At 42.7% G+C, this 18,733-nt stretch overlaps 1 protein-coding gene across 1 annotated transcript; it reads right to left on the bottom strand.

Annotated features, from left to right (window-relative positions):
- Positions 1–910: 910 nt before the first annotated feature.
- LOC306714654 (B-cell scaffold protein with ankyrin repeats-like) lies at positions 911–17,572 on the bottom strand. The gene is made up of 16 exons (XM_079184732.1): positions 17,550–17,572; positions 16,720–17,115; positions 14,884–15,011; positions 14,660–14,798; positions 14,416–14,558; positions 13,215–13,329; positions 12,400–12,596; positions 6,541–6,604; positions 6,093–6,293; positions 4,261–4,323; positions 3,046–3,239; positions 2,079–2,142; positions 1,852–1,881; positions 1,526–1,605; positions 1,359–1,393; positions 911–1,266 (listed from the first exon to the last, which is right to left on the bottom strand). The coding sequence occupies exons 1-15, from the start codon at positions 17,560–17,562 to the stop codon at positions 1,361–1,363; spliced, it is 1,860 nt and encodes a 619-aa protein (XP_079040858.1). The 5' UTR covers positions 17,563–17,572; the 3' UTR covers positions 911–1,266; positions 1,359–1,360.
- Positions 17,573–18,733: the final 1,161 nt, after the last annotated feature.

Genomic DNA, 18,733 nt, shown 5'->3' on the forward strand with positions numbered 1-18,733 from the left:
ATTCACAAAGAGCATGATTGAACAGAAAAATGTGCCCGGCGTGTACCCAGCTGCTTTGTTGGCACATACTCTGCCTGGGCTTCAAGACTGAGCTTGGATTTAGCCATGCATTCACTGAATTCCCCATGCAGCTCTTATTCATTCATTCAGGCACAGGCTGGGCTGCACCAACACACTGGTGTGTGTGTGTGTGTGTGTGTGTGTCAGACTATGTGCATTTGTGCCAATGCCTGAATAGTTTGGTAACTCACAGCAAATTTTGACAAGTATATACAGGAAGCGTTTATTATTCAGTAATTCAATGGATGTGATTTAAAAAGGCCTCTTTGCGCTTTTTAAAATAGATTATTCTAAAGCCGTTTGTCACACACAGATGCCTGCACTACGGCAGCTGAACAGAATGAGTTTCCCAGGAAAATTAAGCCTTTGACCTTTTCATTTTACAGTCACTTGCTGTTACAGCACCCCTCTGTGGATATTTCTGTTCATCCCAGTGAGCTGAGTTGTATCAGTTTTACAGTTTTCATTTTATTTCAATTATATTTAATGAGCAGATTCGATTTGACATGTCTTGGCTGATGCGAACCAATCTGTTGCTGATCTGTTTACGTTCATAAACATGTATGGATAGTTTTTTTTTTTTTTTTAACCACAGCTTGTCTGGAAGCCATCATGAGGTCAGCAGGTGCTTCTGGGTCTGACAGATGTCTGTGGTTGCTTCACACAGTGAGTGTGATGGATATATTTAAAGATACAGCGCCCTCTAGAGGCAAAGGTTTGAAGGCTTTTTTAGGCCAATGCTTGCTGGGATATTGATCCACAGACCCATGAAAACATATTACACTTTTTACGCTGTTTTTAACATTTTTTTTTTTATTTGTATTTAATTTACTTGTTCACTGTGTGAGAAATTAACAAAAAGTTATTACAATATTAGTCGCTGAATTATTGACAATATGGTGACATTGAATTCAACGTGTAATAAATAGTCTAATTAGTTTAATTAAGTGTAACTTTCAAAATTAACAAGATTGTTGTTGACATGGAAACATTTCATGAGACATTTTACAAAATTAAGAAATTGATCCTGAAGATGTACATTTGCTTACAAAGGTAACGTCACACATATTGTACATTACTGATGAACAAACAGTAGAAAATATATAAAATGAAATCTGTCATTACTCTCCTATTACTTTGAGAAACGTAAATACGTGGTGAAACATCTGGTGGGAGAATAGAGTCGCTGTAGAGTGATGACGGGGCCTGCAAATATGAAAAAATGTGACAATTTATAAGAAGCTTGAATTTAGCTGAAATTATAAATAGAAAACTAGGTTCATTGATTTCAGTCTTACCTTCACCATTTATCACCTTTCGAGAACAAACTCAGCTGCGGAACAATTCAGATGGACACTTGTTACTGGTTTGTTCGGCATTAATGTTTGTTTTGACCGGTTCAACTCCAACAACATTCAGTATCATGTAAACCAAACACATGTATGCCAAGCTGAAGCAAACTCACAAGCTGTCCTTTAAGTGGCTTGCTGTAGCATTCAGACTCCACTGCTTGGCTTCCCCTTCGACTCTGACTCACTGTAACACCTGGAGGGAAACGATCCAATATGCACAGCTGAGCAGAGAATTGTTCAGTAAAAGAAAAGGAAAAAAAACTCCCATTTAGTGCAAGTGAAACTCACTCGATCAAAACAGGGCACTTGGGATTTGATTAAATAACACTTCCCCGAGGATTAATTCCCCACCACTGCAACAGGGACTGGGGAAACTACAAAGACATGCAAGCACAGGTTTTTCCTCCATGCACACAGAGATGCGGTTTTAAAGACTCACTTGGCGTGTGATGAACAATGTTGATTTTATCTGGTGGGGAGAGAAGAGTTTCTGAGCCATTTACAGTATACAGTTTAATACCGTAAGGGGGCTACTTGTTCCAGCTTTAACGGCGCTGCATGTTATTTATTTTGAAGTTGAAGTTCCAGGAAAGCTGCAGCTCTGTGGAGCCTCACTGTGATGACAGCACAGCTTAACCCTCACATCCAGGAAAGAGGAATATTTACCATAGACGCTGTCGCCGTCCTCTCTGCTGTTGACTATTCTGGCTCTCAGATCCCTAAACTTCTCCTGCGTAGAGACAAAGAGCAGTGCTTTAGTATTAGACAGACACACACGCCCACTTATTTCAAATGATGAGATTTCCATATATGATGATGTGTTTCCACTGGCTGAGAAAAGGAATCGATCAAAGTTTTGCAGTTTGCTCATAAATCTTTGGAGGTGCGCTGGAAAACTGCAATCAATGTCTAAAAATGCACCAACCACAGAAGCATGAAAGAGTGCATTTAATTCCACAAACATTTACATATTATTTATATACAGTAGACCAAGAGCTCTGGTGATTTATCAGACTCAGATTTTACATTGTCGCATTTAGATATAAAGAGACATTTCCCTTCGTAACTTCCCACATTTGTTTTCTTTTTTAAATCCCAAAGAGGTTAGATAATCAATTTGCACAAACACTGCAATGACAAAAGTTAAAAGTCCTACATTTGCGTGGAAAAAAAATGTATTTGTTCTTCTGTCCTCTCCCGTTCATCATCTTATATCTTCATCTTATGACTCTTAGGAAGGGTCCAATCCCTACATTTGGGAACCACTGGATTCAATCTTTCAAACAGAAGCTCAAAACAGTGCCACACCGCCCACGCCTTTAATCACATGTTCCCTTCTTGCACTGTGAAAGTACCGAGTGCAAGACAACCAGCGGTAAGTGGCTCTCCATCACCCTCTCTCCTCTCTGTGGAGCCATCGCTGCATGTTTCCATGAACAGCCCTTTCCTTTCCTCATAAGGTAGACGTTTGCTTGTACCCTCGTGCTCTCCTGTGAGTAGATTGCTTTTTGCAGCTTGGCATGGGCATGAGCAACAGATGGTTATAGTTTTTATTAGGGTTTTGCTCCGGCTATTGCTCATTCATTCCAAGTCCATGTGTGGGTGCGATCACAGTGTGCGATAGTGACCGTACCTGCTGGACGGCGTCCATGCCCTTCTGAGCCCGCTGCCACTCGCTGAAGCGCTCCAGGGCCCCGTCCACAGTGAGTGAACCGGCCTTCACCCTCTGCTGGAGCTCGATGAGCTGCTGCTGCAGCCCGTTTGTCTGGTTTGGCACAAAGGTGTCGTAGGTGGAGGAGACGCTGTCCTCCCGCCCGCGTGCAGCAACTCAATAAAAAAAAATGGCATAAAAAGAAATGTCAAATATCTGGTGGAAAACACGAAGTAATCGCCACACAAGTGGGGACAAGTTAACGAGCAAGATCTCAAATGTAACATCAGAAATTGAACAGTTTTTTTTTTTTGTGTGACAGAAATAAGGCAAGCAAGGGCATAAAGCCACTCCAGATGGCCTTCATAGCGGGGACTTGCTGATAGTGGGATTTAGCTTCCACATCTGTAATGTCAGGGAGTCAGGACGACGGCAGGTAATGTTCTGGGTGACTGTGATGATCTTTGGACCCGTCACTCAAAATGGCTTTGTGTCTCTGTAGGTGCGCAATAGCAGAAGCAGCTCATTTACGCTTTGATTTGTATTTATTTTGGACATACATAAATGCATATTATGTCAGAACCCGGCAGGTAAATCCACCAGGTTGTCAATCATAAGCGAGAAGCCGGCTAAACTCATTGGCCGGGTAAAAGTCCTGCTGTTACGAGGATAACATTTACAATCTGCACATCTCAAAGTCAGAATAGAAATTCGGCCCAGAAGGGAGAAATTAATTATTTTTTGGAGACAGTGCAAACAGAAATGCATGGCAACTGTACTGTAGCTGAAGGGTTTTTGTATATTTGATCCAAAATGATGGCTGCGACTGTCTTTATGGTAGTGAATGATAAAGCCAGAGAGTGGTGATTGAACTGTCTGTGCATTAATATGCAGATTAAAACTCCAAGTGGTTAAGACACAAACCGTAATGTGCACCTTTGCTGCTGTGATACACTGCTCTGTTTCAGTCTACCTCTCAACTGTATACCCTGTCTTATAAAAGGTATTTATCACATAATTGCCAAAAAATGATCTTTAAAAAGTCAGAAAAAAGTCAGGAGACATCTGTTGTGATCTAGACTACATTCTTTTTGTAATCTGTCCCTTGTGAGCTCCACAACTTTATGGAGGTGCAAGACTACATTGCTGGAGTGACTCTTTGATTGATGGTATCCCCCTGTGTCACCTGACGCTCACCTTGTTTAGTGGGAAGTGAATACAGATCAGCGTCGCTCTGCGGCGTCGTCTTCCGCTGGAACACTGTAAAACACAATACAATAATTAATATTACTAAAATGTAACATGACATTCAACTTTCAATTCGGAGAATTTTCTTCTTGACATCACCCTCACTGAATACATTGCCAGGCTCAGGCCGGAGCTGATTTCACAAATTTGTACAAAAGATCTGCGTGCCTACATTTGAACAATTCCTCCACACGATGGCGCCACAGCCTAAACCTACAACCTATTGAGTGGATTGCTAAATCTGAACAGCCAGCAGAAAACAAACATCCCATCAATCTAAATGTTTCCGAAATATACCAATACAATTTAATCTAAATGCATGTGAAATTACATTTACCCTTGTTTTTTCCTTCCAGAGCTTGAATTAGTTTCTCTCGGAGAAAGACACGCATTCAGCTCTGGATTGAATTAAACGCCCCTGAATGATGCTTCTGGTTTGGTTGTGAGCGCGCTCACTATGAAAGGCTACACTGTTTAGCTGTCAGGAGGGCGGAGGAGCTGCGGCTGTGTGACCAAACACTGGATTAAAATTCAACATCCACACCCTGAAAGATAATCCCCCACCTCTGACCATTTCCTCCATGACGGCGTCTCTCCTTTCCACTTCATGTTCGAGCGCGGCTTGCTCACAACACAAGCCTGGCTTTGTGGCTCAATTCCTAATGAAGCTGAGGGGCAAGATCCACATGACTGTAGCGTGTACATTACTCTCAGTGTAGTTTACAAGCAGAGTAATTCCACAATTTGATTCACATTTCAGCATTTTAGCCTCATTGAGCTGGAGACGCTGCTCACAACAGAACCCCCCCCCCTCATTATTTCCACTTGCGCAGTGGTCTCCAATAACTGGCTCCTCGCCTAATCCTCCACCGAGCCTCATCTCTACACTCTCACATCTCTCACTGTGTGGCAGCGGGAGTGAGGAGCAAAATGTGATCCTTGTGCAGTTTCTGAAGCTCCGCTGTCTCAATGGATGGAAACCCCAAAATCCCTCTCCTCTCTCCCTCGTGCACTCTGGGGACAAGGACGATGGAAAACATGTGTAATGACTTATTCTGGCTGACTTGGCCTCGGTCTGACCAAGAGTGGTTGCAGATGGCAGCACGGTAGTTCCTTCTCTGTTACTGAGGGGATGGTTGGGATGCAGGGAGTTCAGTGGTGCACTGGTTCTTTTTTTTTGTTTGTTGCCTTGTAGGCCCCATCGGGAAGCACAAACTGCATGATGGAGATAGGGCGCTTACGTCATTAAAATCGTGTTTGTGTGTTTTTGAATATGCAAGGGATGGTTAGCGGGGGACGAGTGTAATATCTGTGGGAATAACAATTAATTGTCGAAAAGCATGTGTGTACGTTTGCGTTTGCAAGATGTAAGAGAGGGATAGAAATCGCAGCTGTTTTAATGATTCATAAGCCTTAATAATACCAGTTACGTTTGGATGTTTCATCTTCATGAAATATTCACGCAGCTGAAATTGAACAGTTAGAGACTGTGGGCTTTCTCTTTCCTCACGGTTTCTTTTGCAGAGAGAGGGGCGGGGGGGTTATGTTGTGGTGTATGGGATCAAAACAAACTACGTTGCAAAAAAAAAAGAAAGCATCTCTACTGGCAATGCACATTCCAGGCACTTCCTCCCTCCCACATGCTCTCCCAAACTCCCCCCTCGCATACTGTGCATGACTCAGTGTTTTTTTTTTTTTTTACTCCAAATCAGCTCCATCATGTCCTGTGATTTGGAAGAAAACGGGGGCAAAAGGATTGCAACACAAGACTCATAAGTTACCTTTAATGATGTAAGGGGTGCTGTCCTCCACGTGGGTGATCTCGGGCCGAGGCGTGGGCGCTGGTGGGCGTCTGGCAATGTCCACGGCTTTTGTGGAGTTCAGGATGGTGTCGTATTCATCACTCACCCCCAGCGGTGCGTAGATGTCCTCGTCCTCCCCCTCTTCGTGCTCTTTTTGTGGGTGTGCGGTGGAAGGAGTCCCTAATGCACAAAGTGTTTACAGCACTGTTGCCCGAGTGTGACGATGGAGTTCTGCATGCTGATTTTGCTACCGTTTACAGCTACATCGGAGGCAAGGCTACACGCTGTGCCCATCGGCAAGGGGGGGGGGGGGAATATTCAGTGCTCGGAAATGAACAGCAACTCGGCATACAGATGTGATGGGATAGAACAAACACCATTACCAGCTTTCCTCTGTCCTCCCACTTCCCATCAGTCCTTCACTCACCTGCAGCGCACATCCTTTCGTACAAACCGGCATCCCCATTGTCCTCGTCTGAGCCGAACATATTCTGCAATAACAGAGAATGAAGAGATGCGTTTTATGCCTCTTCCAAATCACAAAGAAGCGGCTCGATAGAGGCAATTTACATTTCAGGGAAAGACATGTCTTATCGGTTACGTTGGAGCTGGGCATTTGCTATGTAAGGCTGCATTTTTTTCACAATACTAAAACCATTAAGCTCCGTCACACCATAGGCTGATATCTGCCTCCATGCCGTGCTTTATTACGCAGTTTTCTCATGTCATTTTGTGACAAACCTCGAGACTGTTAATTGAGGTTTTTCCCGCCGCATCTGTTAGGACATCAACTTGTGGCGAAAGCAATTTCAGAGCTATCGCTGGAATTGGAGAGAGGTGGCTGTAAGTTACCTCGCCTGCTGCTGGATAACAGAGAGCAGTGTTCCCTCTGACAGCGACGCTGCTGCAGAGTCGGCCTATCTGCTAATAGCATGCTGAGGGACAGACAGGGCTATGATCAGGGTAATTATGAAATCAGACAAATCTTCCCCTTTCAGTCCAAACATATCATTTAGTGAGCAATTCAAGGCCCATGGCTCGATATTTAGACTGCATCCGTAATTAGATCGCGGTACGGCTATCAATTAACTGCTGCATTTCAACTTCTGATAGAAATGAGAAGAACTGAAGAGTTCCATCATCATTTTGAAAAGTCGTTTTTTTTTTGACATCGGAACCATTAAGGAAATGCAATAAATGCTATTTCACAACACAACACTTTTTGGACTAATCGCTACAGTGTACACTTAACTATAATTACAATGTATTAATGGGGACCTATTGGGAAAAAACTCACTTTTAATGCTTGTGCACATACATTTGGGTATCTGGAGTGCCTACAATCACACAAACTGTGAAATAAGGCGACCCACTCAGTCTTTTGTGGACTGCCTTGATCGGAAACAATTTGACAACTTGTTGCAACAAGCCATTCGGATTTGGCTCCCCTTCCTATGCCACTTGCACTCATTTAGAATATACCGGGATATTCAGGCGACTGCATGAGACATTTTTCTTTTTTTCAACATTAAAGTATGTAAACATGATCTAGCAGACCCAAAATACAAGGTCCTGGAAATGAGCATTATGTGTCTCTAAAGCAGCTGTATTGTTGAATTTGCCTCAAAACAGAAGACAATAAAGACTCTATCATAATATATGCACGTAAACCTATACGATATATTCCTAGTTCAATAACAATCTCAGTCAGTAATATAAATAACAACATATGAGATACAGCTCACTTTGATCAAGATGTCCTCCGTATAACCCGCCAAGCTCTCTGTGCAGTTTCCAAGCAACACAGCCACTCATGACTCAATTACAATATTACACCATTCCTACTACTGCATCATTACTGATTGGTTGCCATGAATACATTACTTAACAGTGGAGGTTCATATCAAGCCCAACAGGTAGAAGGGACGGGTTAATTACCACCGCAGCGTGAACATTGAATTCTAATAGTTAGATGCTGTGAGCACAATGTGGTATTTTCGGAGGTAATTTCTGGACAGGGGAGAGGAATTTATTTACTAACCACGAATGCTGAATCATTTTACAGATGTCTGAAACTGCAGGAGCCCCCGGGGCATTCCAGACAAATTCACTTTCACCGCCGCAATCCAAGCAGCAGTGCTTCAGACAAAACAGCAGGCATGATTTTGTTAGAGGCAGAGCAAATCTCAAGTGAATCTAGAGTAAGATAAGGAGCGTAAATCGGTTTTTCGGCGGCTGAAATGGTCAATTCACAAGCTGGCTCGTCTCGGCTCTCAGTGCCAGCGTGCTGGTTGTCTTTTGACATCGTGGTTTCAGGATAAGAGTGTTGGGTTTGTGGCAGATAGTAGAGTGTAACACTTAACCCATCACTTCAGTGACGTGCAGACAAAATCTGCACAACTTATTTTTTTGGCTAGGGGAAAATAAGAAGTGGTCAGCTCAACAGGCAAAGAAACACCTCAAACTAGGTGTTGTATTTCTAGTTTTCTAGACTACAGCCATGCTAGCAGCTCCTTGAGGCTGTACTTAAACCCAGTGAAGCTATGAGCCAAATGTCAATATGCTCACAATGGTAATGCTAACATGCTGGTGTTTAGCAGGTATGGCGTTAACCATGCCGACTTATTATTTAGCATGCTAATATCGGCCTATATAACAAGACTACAGCCATGCTAGCAGCTCCTTGAGGCTGTACTTAAACCCAGTGATGCTATGAGCCAAATGTCAATATGCTCACAATGGTAATGCTAACATGCTGGTGTTTCGCAGGTATGGTGTTTACCATGCCGACTTATTATTTAGCATGCTAATATTTGCTAGTTAGCGCTGAACTCAAAGCACAGCTGAACCACAAATTGAATGTCAACCCTAATGGTTGCACTAAAGGAAAAGTCAGGGGATCCCCAAACTCAGGATTCATCATCTAGGAACCATGAATGTCTATAATATTTTGATACAATCCATTGACCAGAAATGTTAGCGGACCGACAGTGCCATTCATGAAGCAACTCTGCTAGCATAGCTGAAGACTGACTCAAAGTGGTTGGATAAATGTTTATTTTTCCTGTAGCCCAGTCCAACCTATAGCTTGAGGGATGAAAACTGTTTCTTTTTTAGAAAAAGGGATGACTGTATGATTCAAATGATAAACAAATCTGTGAAGTTTGCCTGTAATGTGATGTGCTGTCACTGACCGAACAAACATGCAAAATAGGGTCGGTGGAATCAGCAAATCCCTGGATTAGCGTGTGACACCTAATTTGTCTATGCTGCATTTGAGTAGAGAGACACGGCATGCAGCACGTAAACAGTTCTTTTGAGGACCATACAGTTGCAAGCTGATTTGCATTTAATCGAGCCCTGCTCTGCTCTGTGTGAGAGCACGCAGTGGAATCTAGGAGCGCAGAGTCCATCTAAATGCCAAGTGACCCAGTACTAAAATATTAAATAAGGACAATGTGTGTTTGTGTTAGTAATTACGATGAGCGGGGCACATTGCAGTCTGTGGACATAAACATCGCAGATAATAGCATTTTCTTTATTTATATTCTAGTTATGCTCCCCCTGAATAATTCAGTTTTCCCCTCTGGAGCGGTTCACAGCTAATTAACAAAGAAGTGTGGTGCCAGGGCAGACTCGTGGATCTGATGCAGGGCCTGTGAGTGATTCAGCCTGTGTATGAAGCAGGGGACCGATCCATCTCTGGTTTTATTGACAGAGTTCTGCTACACCGATGCCCAAACCACTGATGCAGCGTGGCTTGATTAATTGGAGGTGGGGGGAAACACTGCAGATGAGTTAATGAAACTGCCGTGCAAAAAAAAAAAAAAAAGGAGGCAAGAACAAAACACCACGACACATACGTCCTCTTATACTTCCTCTGACACGGCACACGAGCACAGTATGCATGTAGTTTGCTGTTAAGATGCATTTTAATTACCCTCCAAGGAAACCGCAAATGTCAGTTGCTTGTGCACGTCTAATCTGTCTGTTATGTTGCATCTATAGGCTTGTTGAAGTCCCTGTGGGGAGACCTCTGTTTGACTCTACCACTCCCCTGTCAGCTCAGCCGACTCACTGCGAGCACTTTGACTCACTAGAGCAATCTGATCAAACCTCGCACCATCTGCAGTCACTCTCAATTAGCAGCGTTGCTAGGGGGATAAATACATTTGCAACAGCTGTTGGAGTGTCTCAATTTCCCTCGAGGGGCGATACTCTAGGTTGATTCACGACATAAGAGAATGTTAAAAGTTGTCAGTGTTATTAGGGAAGACTGTAGCAGGGATTTTCATATGAATGAATGAGCATGATTTCTGTTACCAATTGACAAGTATCTGATTCAACTGCTGATGCAAGCTTTTGACGCAAGTATTTTGTTTCAAGTTGTGCAATTTGAGTTACTTGTACTTGAAATATTTGAAGTGTAGTATTTCAAATTCACTACCTTTTTTTATGACAACAGGTACAGTATAGTTAGAGGAACACGATTGTATGTACAAAACAATTGGTTTAGAAATACATCGCAGTGTTTTAGATGAAACTCCACATAGCTCCACATTGACTTCCTGATTCATTTAAATGCTGCTTTCATGTTAGCAAGTTTGCATCTGCAGCCAGCCAGTTAGCTTAGCTTTGCCAAAAGCATGGAAACAGGGGGAAACTGCTAGCCTGTTTCTGTCCAAAGATAACAAAAATCTTCACACAATCTGTACACATGACATCTATTGTGTACACGTGACATCTTCTGCACTTCTGTCCATCCTGGGAGAGGGATCCCTCCTGCTGCTCCTCTCACTAAGGTTTCCTCCTCTTTTCTCCCCATTAAAGGTTTTTTGTTGGGGGGGGGGGGGGTGCTTCCTGTTCTGATGTGAGGGTCCCGGGACAGAGGATGTCTCATGTGTACAGATTGTAAAGCCCTGGAGGCAAATTTTGGGCTATACAAGAATAAATTGAGTTGAATTGCTTGGCAACCTCACGATGATGAGACTCAAGGAAGTTACTGCGCCTGCATGGCGAAGAAATAGTCTGGCACATAACCTCCCATAACACCTCAACCTCTAGTCGTTTATATTTCAGATTTTGTAGGGATTAAACAAATGAGATGTAAACATGTTAAGTTTAATAGTGAGCATTAGAGGTGATGCTTGATGGATTTTGTTTGTGTTTACCTTCGGATAGTTCCAGGCTAGCTGTTTTTACTCTCTTCAAAAACATACAGGCAGGAACTGTAAGTATTCTTTATTTTTTCCATAAAAGTGAATCATGTTTGTGTGAAAATGTTAATTTGCTTCTTGCATCAAGTGTAATATTTGCAGGACACACCAGATTTTTTTTTTTTTTTCAGCCTGCCGTCTTTGCTAATGTTACACCACTGGGCACATCATGTCTTTCTTTTAATGATAATGTCCTCACTGCCTAATTAAATTAGCATTGGGGAAAAAAAAACAAAAAAAACATGATGATCCTAGTGTCCTTCAGAATTATCAAATAAAAGGATGTGCATGCATGCAAAGGATCTATTAAATTTGGATTGCTGCTTTTATGTTTCTCCCCACACAATGAGATGGGAGGTTGAAAAGGAATAGGCTCTTCCTCTTAACACGGGGAAATGGCAGCCATTACGCAAGAAAATAGTTAGTGGCTGCATTGATTGTCTGAATGTATGCAGACGACCTGCGCTCTGAGCCATTGTGCATGCATGAACAAACGCAGCCTTTCGATTATCTGTGGCGGTGTTCCATTAGGAACCTCGCAGGCCAAACAAATTCAGGATGAGATGGAGCACCAACTGTGCCATGCGCTGGATGTAAAGACACTAGATAGGAGGGAGTGAGGTTGCACTCTCCCTGCTTTCCCCCTTTCTATCCTCTCCATTCTGTTTATTAGTGATAACCACTCACTCGTAGCCCTAACGCTGTATTTGTGTTAGTAAGAGTGTTCCTGCATGTGTTGTTTTGCTCAGCTGTCAGCAGGTAACTGAAAACCGTAGAATTCCAATTCCAATACTTTAGGTGACATCACATCCAGCCAGCTCTATAGATGATGAATAATGTCATCGGGTGGATTTCATTAGCTCACAGAGCACTGAATGTGTGAAGCCGCCATCGGATATTGGCATTTTGAGAAATGTGTTTGTTGTATACAGGGTCAATAAAGCCAATATGATATTTACTGGCATGTTGCAAGGACGCATAACTGGAGCAGAGGCGAAAATTATCCGGAGCATAGAAAATGAATGAAACCCTATTTGAGAGCTGTGAATAGTTCATATGGAAATAGTTACCAGTGTTTCCGTCAATAAGACGTGAAGCTCTGTATGGCCGTGACTCATGGCGATCTCAGTGGGCGTCTGTCCATGGCGATTGGCTGTGTGCATCGCTCGCTCAGCACCTGGACACAGCAGGAGCAGGCTGGAGACGCTCTTGAATCCATACCGGGCAGCGAAGTGGAGGAGCGATGGGGCGTCTGCATGGTGGAGCTCTGATTATAATTTTAAAAAAAAAAGAAAATCCCCACTCACCACTTCCTTCCATAACTTGACCCGATGTGTGCAATCTAAGACAATCAGGAGAGTCGAATAGAAGACAGCTCGGAGGCACTTATTGACCCGTTTTGGGTTGTTTTTTTAAATTACTTTTTAGCAGAGTTGGGATCAATCTTAGCGGCTGATGAAGCCATCAATCTGCCACATAATGAGCCAAGAAGTAATGGAAGGCTTCCTTTTCATGGTGGATAATGTGCATCTTGCAACAGGAACGCATTCTAACTGTGAAACTTGTGCTTAGCCCACATTGTTGCATAAACAACATGCTCGGAGGGAAAGGAGTGAATCCAATTGACATTGTGATGTGGTACAGCATTTGCATAAATGCTGCGAATGTCTTCTATGGGGCACATCAGTTGATCATCTCTTGTTTCAACATGACATGATACATATTTATAAATCTGCATGTGTGGAAAAAGTGTTAGACACAATTATGAACTGTATACTACTGGGTTTTGGGGGTATATCTTCAAACACTGCATTTAAATATTATACAGAATACATAGAGAACAAATTATTTGTGATAAAGAGTAAGCAATCCCACAGTGCTGTACCTCTTCCAGGTGTGTTTTCACAATGCAGTCCCTGAAATCCTCCGCTGGGCATGCCCGCCAACAACATGGAGGACAACTTCTGGTCCAGCTTCTCCACAGAGGACTCCTGAAGAGCCTGGAATCCAGAGAGACAGACAAGTTCACAAGCTGGACACATATTGAAATAATTTGAGGCCAGGCAAGTCAGCACAAGCAAATAAGCAACTAAAAGTCCATCAAAAGCAGCATTTAAAACAATGGATTTTTAAGTTGCCGTACAGTCTATAGAGGCAAAGTTGAACATAACCAAATGCATCAGAGTCCATTTGTGTGGGTCCAGACTTTTTGTTTGAAATTCTCTTGGCAAATTCTTCTTTTGGCAATGCTCAAGTTTGCCTCTTCAGCAAAAGAGACCTAATCGAATCAAGTGTTCATGGCAGTGGGAAGGCCGAAACCTGCTGTCTCTTCATTTCCAGAGAGGAGTAGGGAAACTGTGGCGCACATACACATCAGCAGAAAATATGTAGATTCAATTCATTTTCTGTTTCTCTGCGTCTTTCCAACGACTCGAAGGGGATCGATTATCAGCAGTGTTTTCGGGGCGGCGATTGACTAATGTCCTGTAACTGCGTTGCATAACGATGAGTCACTAAGTAACATTCACAATGCCTTGGAAAATGTACTTTTATTAAGGGGGGGAGAGAATAGAACAGCATTCCAATGCGCTTCCTAAATCAATGATTGATGGAGTTATTTGAATATATTTGCAAGTGTTGGAGGTTTAACGTTTGAGGTATGCCCACTGCTTGGACAAACTGAGTATAGTGTAATATTAAGTTGACTTTTTTTTTTACAGAAAGTAACATGCAAACAAAGTTTCGAAATACTTAATGTTCATCTTCATTACAGCATTGCCATTGAAAGGTTTGGCCGTGTTGCCGACTGCAGTTGGCTCTTCTCCAGACTATGATTTCATACACAGAAAAAAACCTTCTATTAAAGTGCTACTCCATTTTAGTACTGCACTGCCATAAAGAAGTAGTGGGACTGGCAAACACACTGAAGAGTGATCAAAATCAAAAGACCTGATGAGCTGACTTTTTGTCCCTGGCATGGGGTCAAACTCGAAAAACACCATCCTACATTTCCCATAGTGCAACTCAATATTTGTTAGCCCGCCTGGTAAATGCCCACATTTGAAACGGCCCTTTAATGACTTTACCTGACACATGAAATCTACAGGGTCTGCTGCCCTCGCCAGAAGGGAGGTTATTTCCTCCATGTTGCTGTAGTACTGCAGCTGTGCCTTGCTCAGTGGCACCCCACTGCTATACACGGTCACTCTTACATTTCCTGCTGGAAAATCTGCAATAGAAAAAACATACAGATACTGTACACGGGCTGGGCTGAACTTAATCTCTCATTGTATAGTATTTTAATCACACGCTCATTGTTATTTTGTTCACCTGGTGCATTGACGCACAGGATCCGCTCATTCCAGCACGCGGGCTTCACCCTCAGCGTCTGATTCTCACCAGTGAACTCCACCTCTGCGTCGCTGCCAGCCGACTCATTTTTCAACAGAATGAACACTTCCGTAGAGCTCTGCCAAAGAGACAGTACAGCGAACTGCAATGCAGTAAATGTTAAGGACTCTTTATGAAAAACAAACACTGGCTGAGTGTCTCACCCTGCATGGAACTCTGGAGGGAACGACCACAATGTTGGATTTGACGCTTGACTGCATTTGTTCCGCCTTTTGCTCTGATCCGAACTGTTGACGTGTCAAGGGGTTGACGTTTGCCGCCGCTAACACACCTACAAAAGATGGGACATTTACTGCAACATCACAGTGATGTCTACTAAATGTGTTCCAGACACCATAAGCTATCCAGGAGTGTTTTTAGCCATGCAAGTAACGTGGTTATAGGGATGGCAATGTTGGCCAAACTGAACTATCTTCCCAATTAAAAGATGCGTTGCCATGAAATTTGACATTTATGATCTGCAGAGGATGAATCCTGTACCGACTTTGGTGATCCTGACGTTTCCTTTGGCCCCACCGCGGGGTTATCGTTATAATATAATCACTTGGCAATTACCTAGCAATCTAGCTCCATTATCGGCTAAATACCTGCAAAACTAATGATATTCCCATCAGCCTCCATTGTACTTTGTGATTAACAGAGCCACTAACATGGCTGTGTAGAATATTTGTCTTGTTACTTACAATCGAACTAGGTTAAATTACACTAAATCGAAAAATCTCTGGTATATATGATTAAAAGTGACATTTTAAATCATGCAAATAGAAATGGGAAAGGTCTCGTAATTTCCAACTCTGTTGATTTAGCTTTTCAGGCCGTGATCATAGAAACCAGTCATGAAGTGCCCTTTATTCACCAGTTTACACTGGAACTTGTCAAACGCCCAGATATCTTTTGCATGTGCTAACAAACAAACAGCATCGTCCTGTATGAATAGGGAAGGTACTCCTGGGTTAAAATATAACCATTTGTGTGATCCTGGCCTGAAGCCCTTCACTGTATCAGTGCAATGAAGTGATGCAGAGTGCACTTGAATTTGCATTGCTCACAAAGAGTATAGTCAGTGTAGCCGAAGAGGAAAGACTATTTGCATCATATGATGCGCACACACCTGTCGAAATACAAGCCCCATCCTCCGCTTTATGATTTTATACAAATATTGCAATTAGGAAAAACAAGGAAGGAGACGGAGGATAATTGACACGGCAGATGAGGACACGCTAGAGACACACACAGAGTCACAAAAGAAGTCTGGTGCCTTAAAAAAACAATGGATGTCAATCTTTAGCACACAATTCACAGGAATGAGAAAAAAAAAGTCAGTAAACAGGTTTCCGAGCTGCTGCTCAGCCATTCTCACAAATAATGAGCATTCTTTCCCCCTCGCATTTAAGGCAGGGGGACGGCGAGGCCATGTGATTTTCTTTTCCTGAAGGAAGGGCATTCTGAAGAGGGTGATTGTGTTCCGGGTTTGCAGACTGGGATGCACGCTTTGACGCATTAAGATATTTCTGGCCACTATTCATTGATTCATATTACTATAAATGATCATTATATTATATATATTCGAGTTTCCGTGATTTTGAAAACTGCAGCATCCGAATTGGAGTGACACTTCTTAGGTTGAGATATATTAACTATAAGCACAAGACATTTTTGTGAGGAAACTGAGGTGGGATTGGATACCTCACTGGCTTCTGAAAGAAGGTCAGGGACTTCCAGGGGTCTTTGATTTCATCCTCAGGTCCCCAGTAAATTATACAAATACTTTGATTTCACTATTAATCAATTCTGCAGAATTCTTTAGAGGTGGAATATTGTGAAAGAGCATGTATTTTGCACTTTGACCTTCCTTTCTGTAGTGCAGCAAATATTAAAATCATATCTAAAGCCAGAATCTTCTCACATGGGGCTCAACAGGTGGTCAGTGATATTTGAGGTTTCACGAAAAAAAACAACTTTTGGTGCAAATTCCCTACCTTTTCCCACAATATCAGTCACAATGGTCAGGTACTCATGAGGATCTTGTTCACTGGAGATCTGCAGGCACTCGTCGCCGTTCAGGGGCACCAGCTCCAGCAGTGGGGTCAGACTCTCCACCCCACACAGCAGCACCACCACATGAGCCGCAGGACTCAACACACGGGCCAGGAAGAAGCGCCGCTTCTGGCACAGACCCTCCAGCATTCCCTTGGAGAGGACCAGGAGCTTGCAGGTGTACTGGACCAGCCTGAGGAAGTCGTCCCGCCGACTGGACACCGCAGCGATGTCATAGCAGCAGATCCCAGCCTCTGAGATTGGACCGGTGAAGACTGAATGCAGATAAGATGCCCATTGCTCTGCCTCCGGCTCATAGATGATTAACAGCTGCTCAGCTACAAGAGAACGTGTTTAAGTATTCTATGGAATCAAACATTCCCCCTACCTTATATACGCATTTAGGCTGCATCAGCTATATCTGTAGTAAAAGAGTCTCCAAATATTTCTGCAACTGACCCAAATAGGGGAAAAATATCTTTGCATTTACTCTGTCTAGCATATTGAAAAGTAACGTACACGTTTGTAGAGGATGCATTGAAATGGCCTAACAGTGATCATAAATCTTACTGTTGATGTTTACATTGTCCAATACAAAAACAACCAACACTTCATTAATGTTTCGAGATATTTTGTGCCAATATTGTTGCTCCGAGCATTGCAAATAGTCATGAATCAGCAAGACTCGTATATTAAAAGCGATGACTGGTTTTCGTTACCCCAGTAAAAATGTAATGAGTGAATAAATAACCAACGCAATGGGACTGCTTACCTGTCCGGCTCATGGCTACAGGTCCGTTTGTCTGCAGGTTCAACTTCACAGTGACATGGAAAACAGCACCGCTGTTATCAGGAAGAGCTCAGATAAGAGGGAGTTTCCTGCTACACCAACATGGACAAAGAAATGAGACCATTTTTTTAAGTCTCTGGAATTTGCTCCATTTGATTTACTACAGCACTAGCTCCATGGCAGCAATTCCAAGTAATTAAGTAATTTAACCAGTAGAATTAAATGTACGTCATCCATGTGTCACGTGGGGGCAAAGAGGCAACAGGGGATGGACCCAAATGCAGATAGACCCGGGGGAACAGAGGGATGATGAAACGGTGACTTTAATAAATAAAAAATGTCCAAAACAAAATTTATAGCGGGGGAGTCCTAAATTGTGTAACTAAAAACCCAACGCAAACAAGAACGGGCAAAACAACTCAAAACAGGATCATGTAATTCAGACATGTGCACAAGCGATATTAGCAGGAACACTGCCGGGAACAAAGCATGAAGCATAGCAGGGAACGTACCAGGAAGCCCTAGCAGACGAACCAACACAGACACAGGGGAACACAGGGCTTAAAGACACTGGGGAGGTGTGTAGGTGATTAGGCACAGGAGGGTTCAGTCACGGGCGGTGGCAGACAATTACAAAGGCGAGAAAACATACAAAGGCAGGAAGTGAAGTGGACACGGGGACACATGAGGTGAGGCAGGGAAATTCAAGATAAAACTGGAAACAAACTAAATCAAAACCAAGATCGTGACACCATGTGATGGAAAAATTGATTATGTGGTTTGGACATTAAATGCCTTGTCATACAAGTTTGTTTTTTTGCTGTCAACATGTAACTGTGGCACAACCAAACCCAATACACAAAATGTGTAGTCGTAAGAAGTCAAGAATTGGGATTTTTTTTTTTTATATATATATCATCATGGAATAAAAACTACACAAACCAACAGTGGAAGTAGTCTAAACTGAAATACAAAAAACAAAAGCACACAAACTAAAGAAAGCCATAACGTTCTATTCAATGAAAGGCCATTAAAAGGACAGAGCACAACTATGAGCAGCAAATAGCAAATAATAAACAGAAAAGGTCGCTGCCAAGCTGACAACTAGGTAATCAGAAAGAGAAAAACTTGAGTCTCCGACCTGACCGGCGTTTAATTAAGTCTAC

The sequence above is a fragment of the Pholis gunnellus genome, assembly GCF_910591455.1.
Source record: "Pholis gunnellus genome assembly, chromosome: 23".
In the NCBI taxonomy this organism is placed as follows: Eukaryota; Metazoa; Chordata; class Actinopteri; order Perciformes; family Pholidae; genus Pholis; species Pholis gunnellus.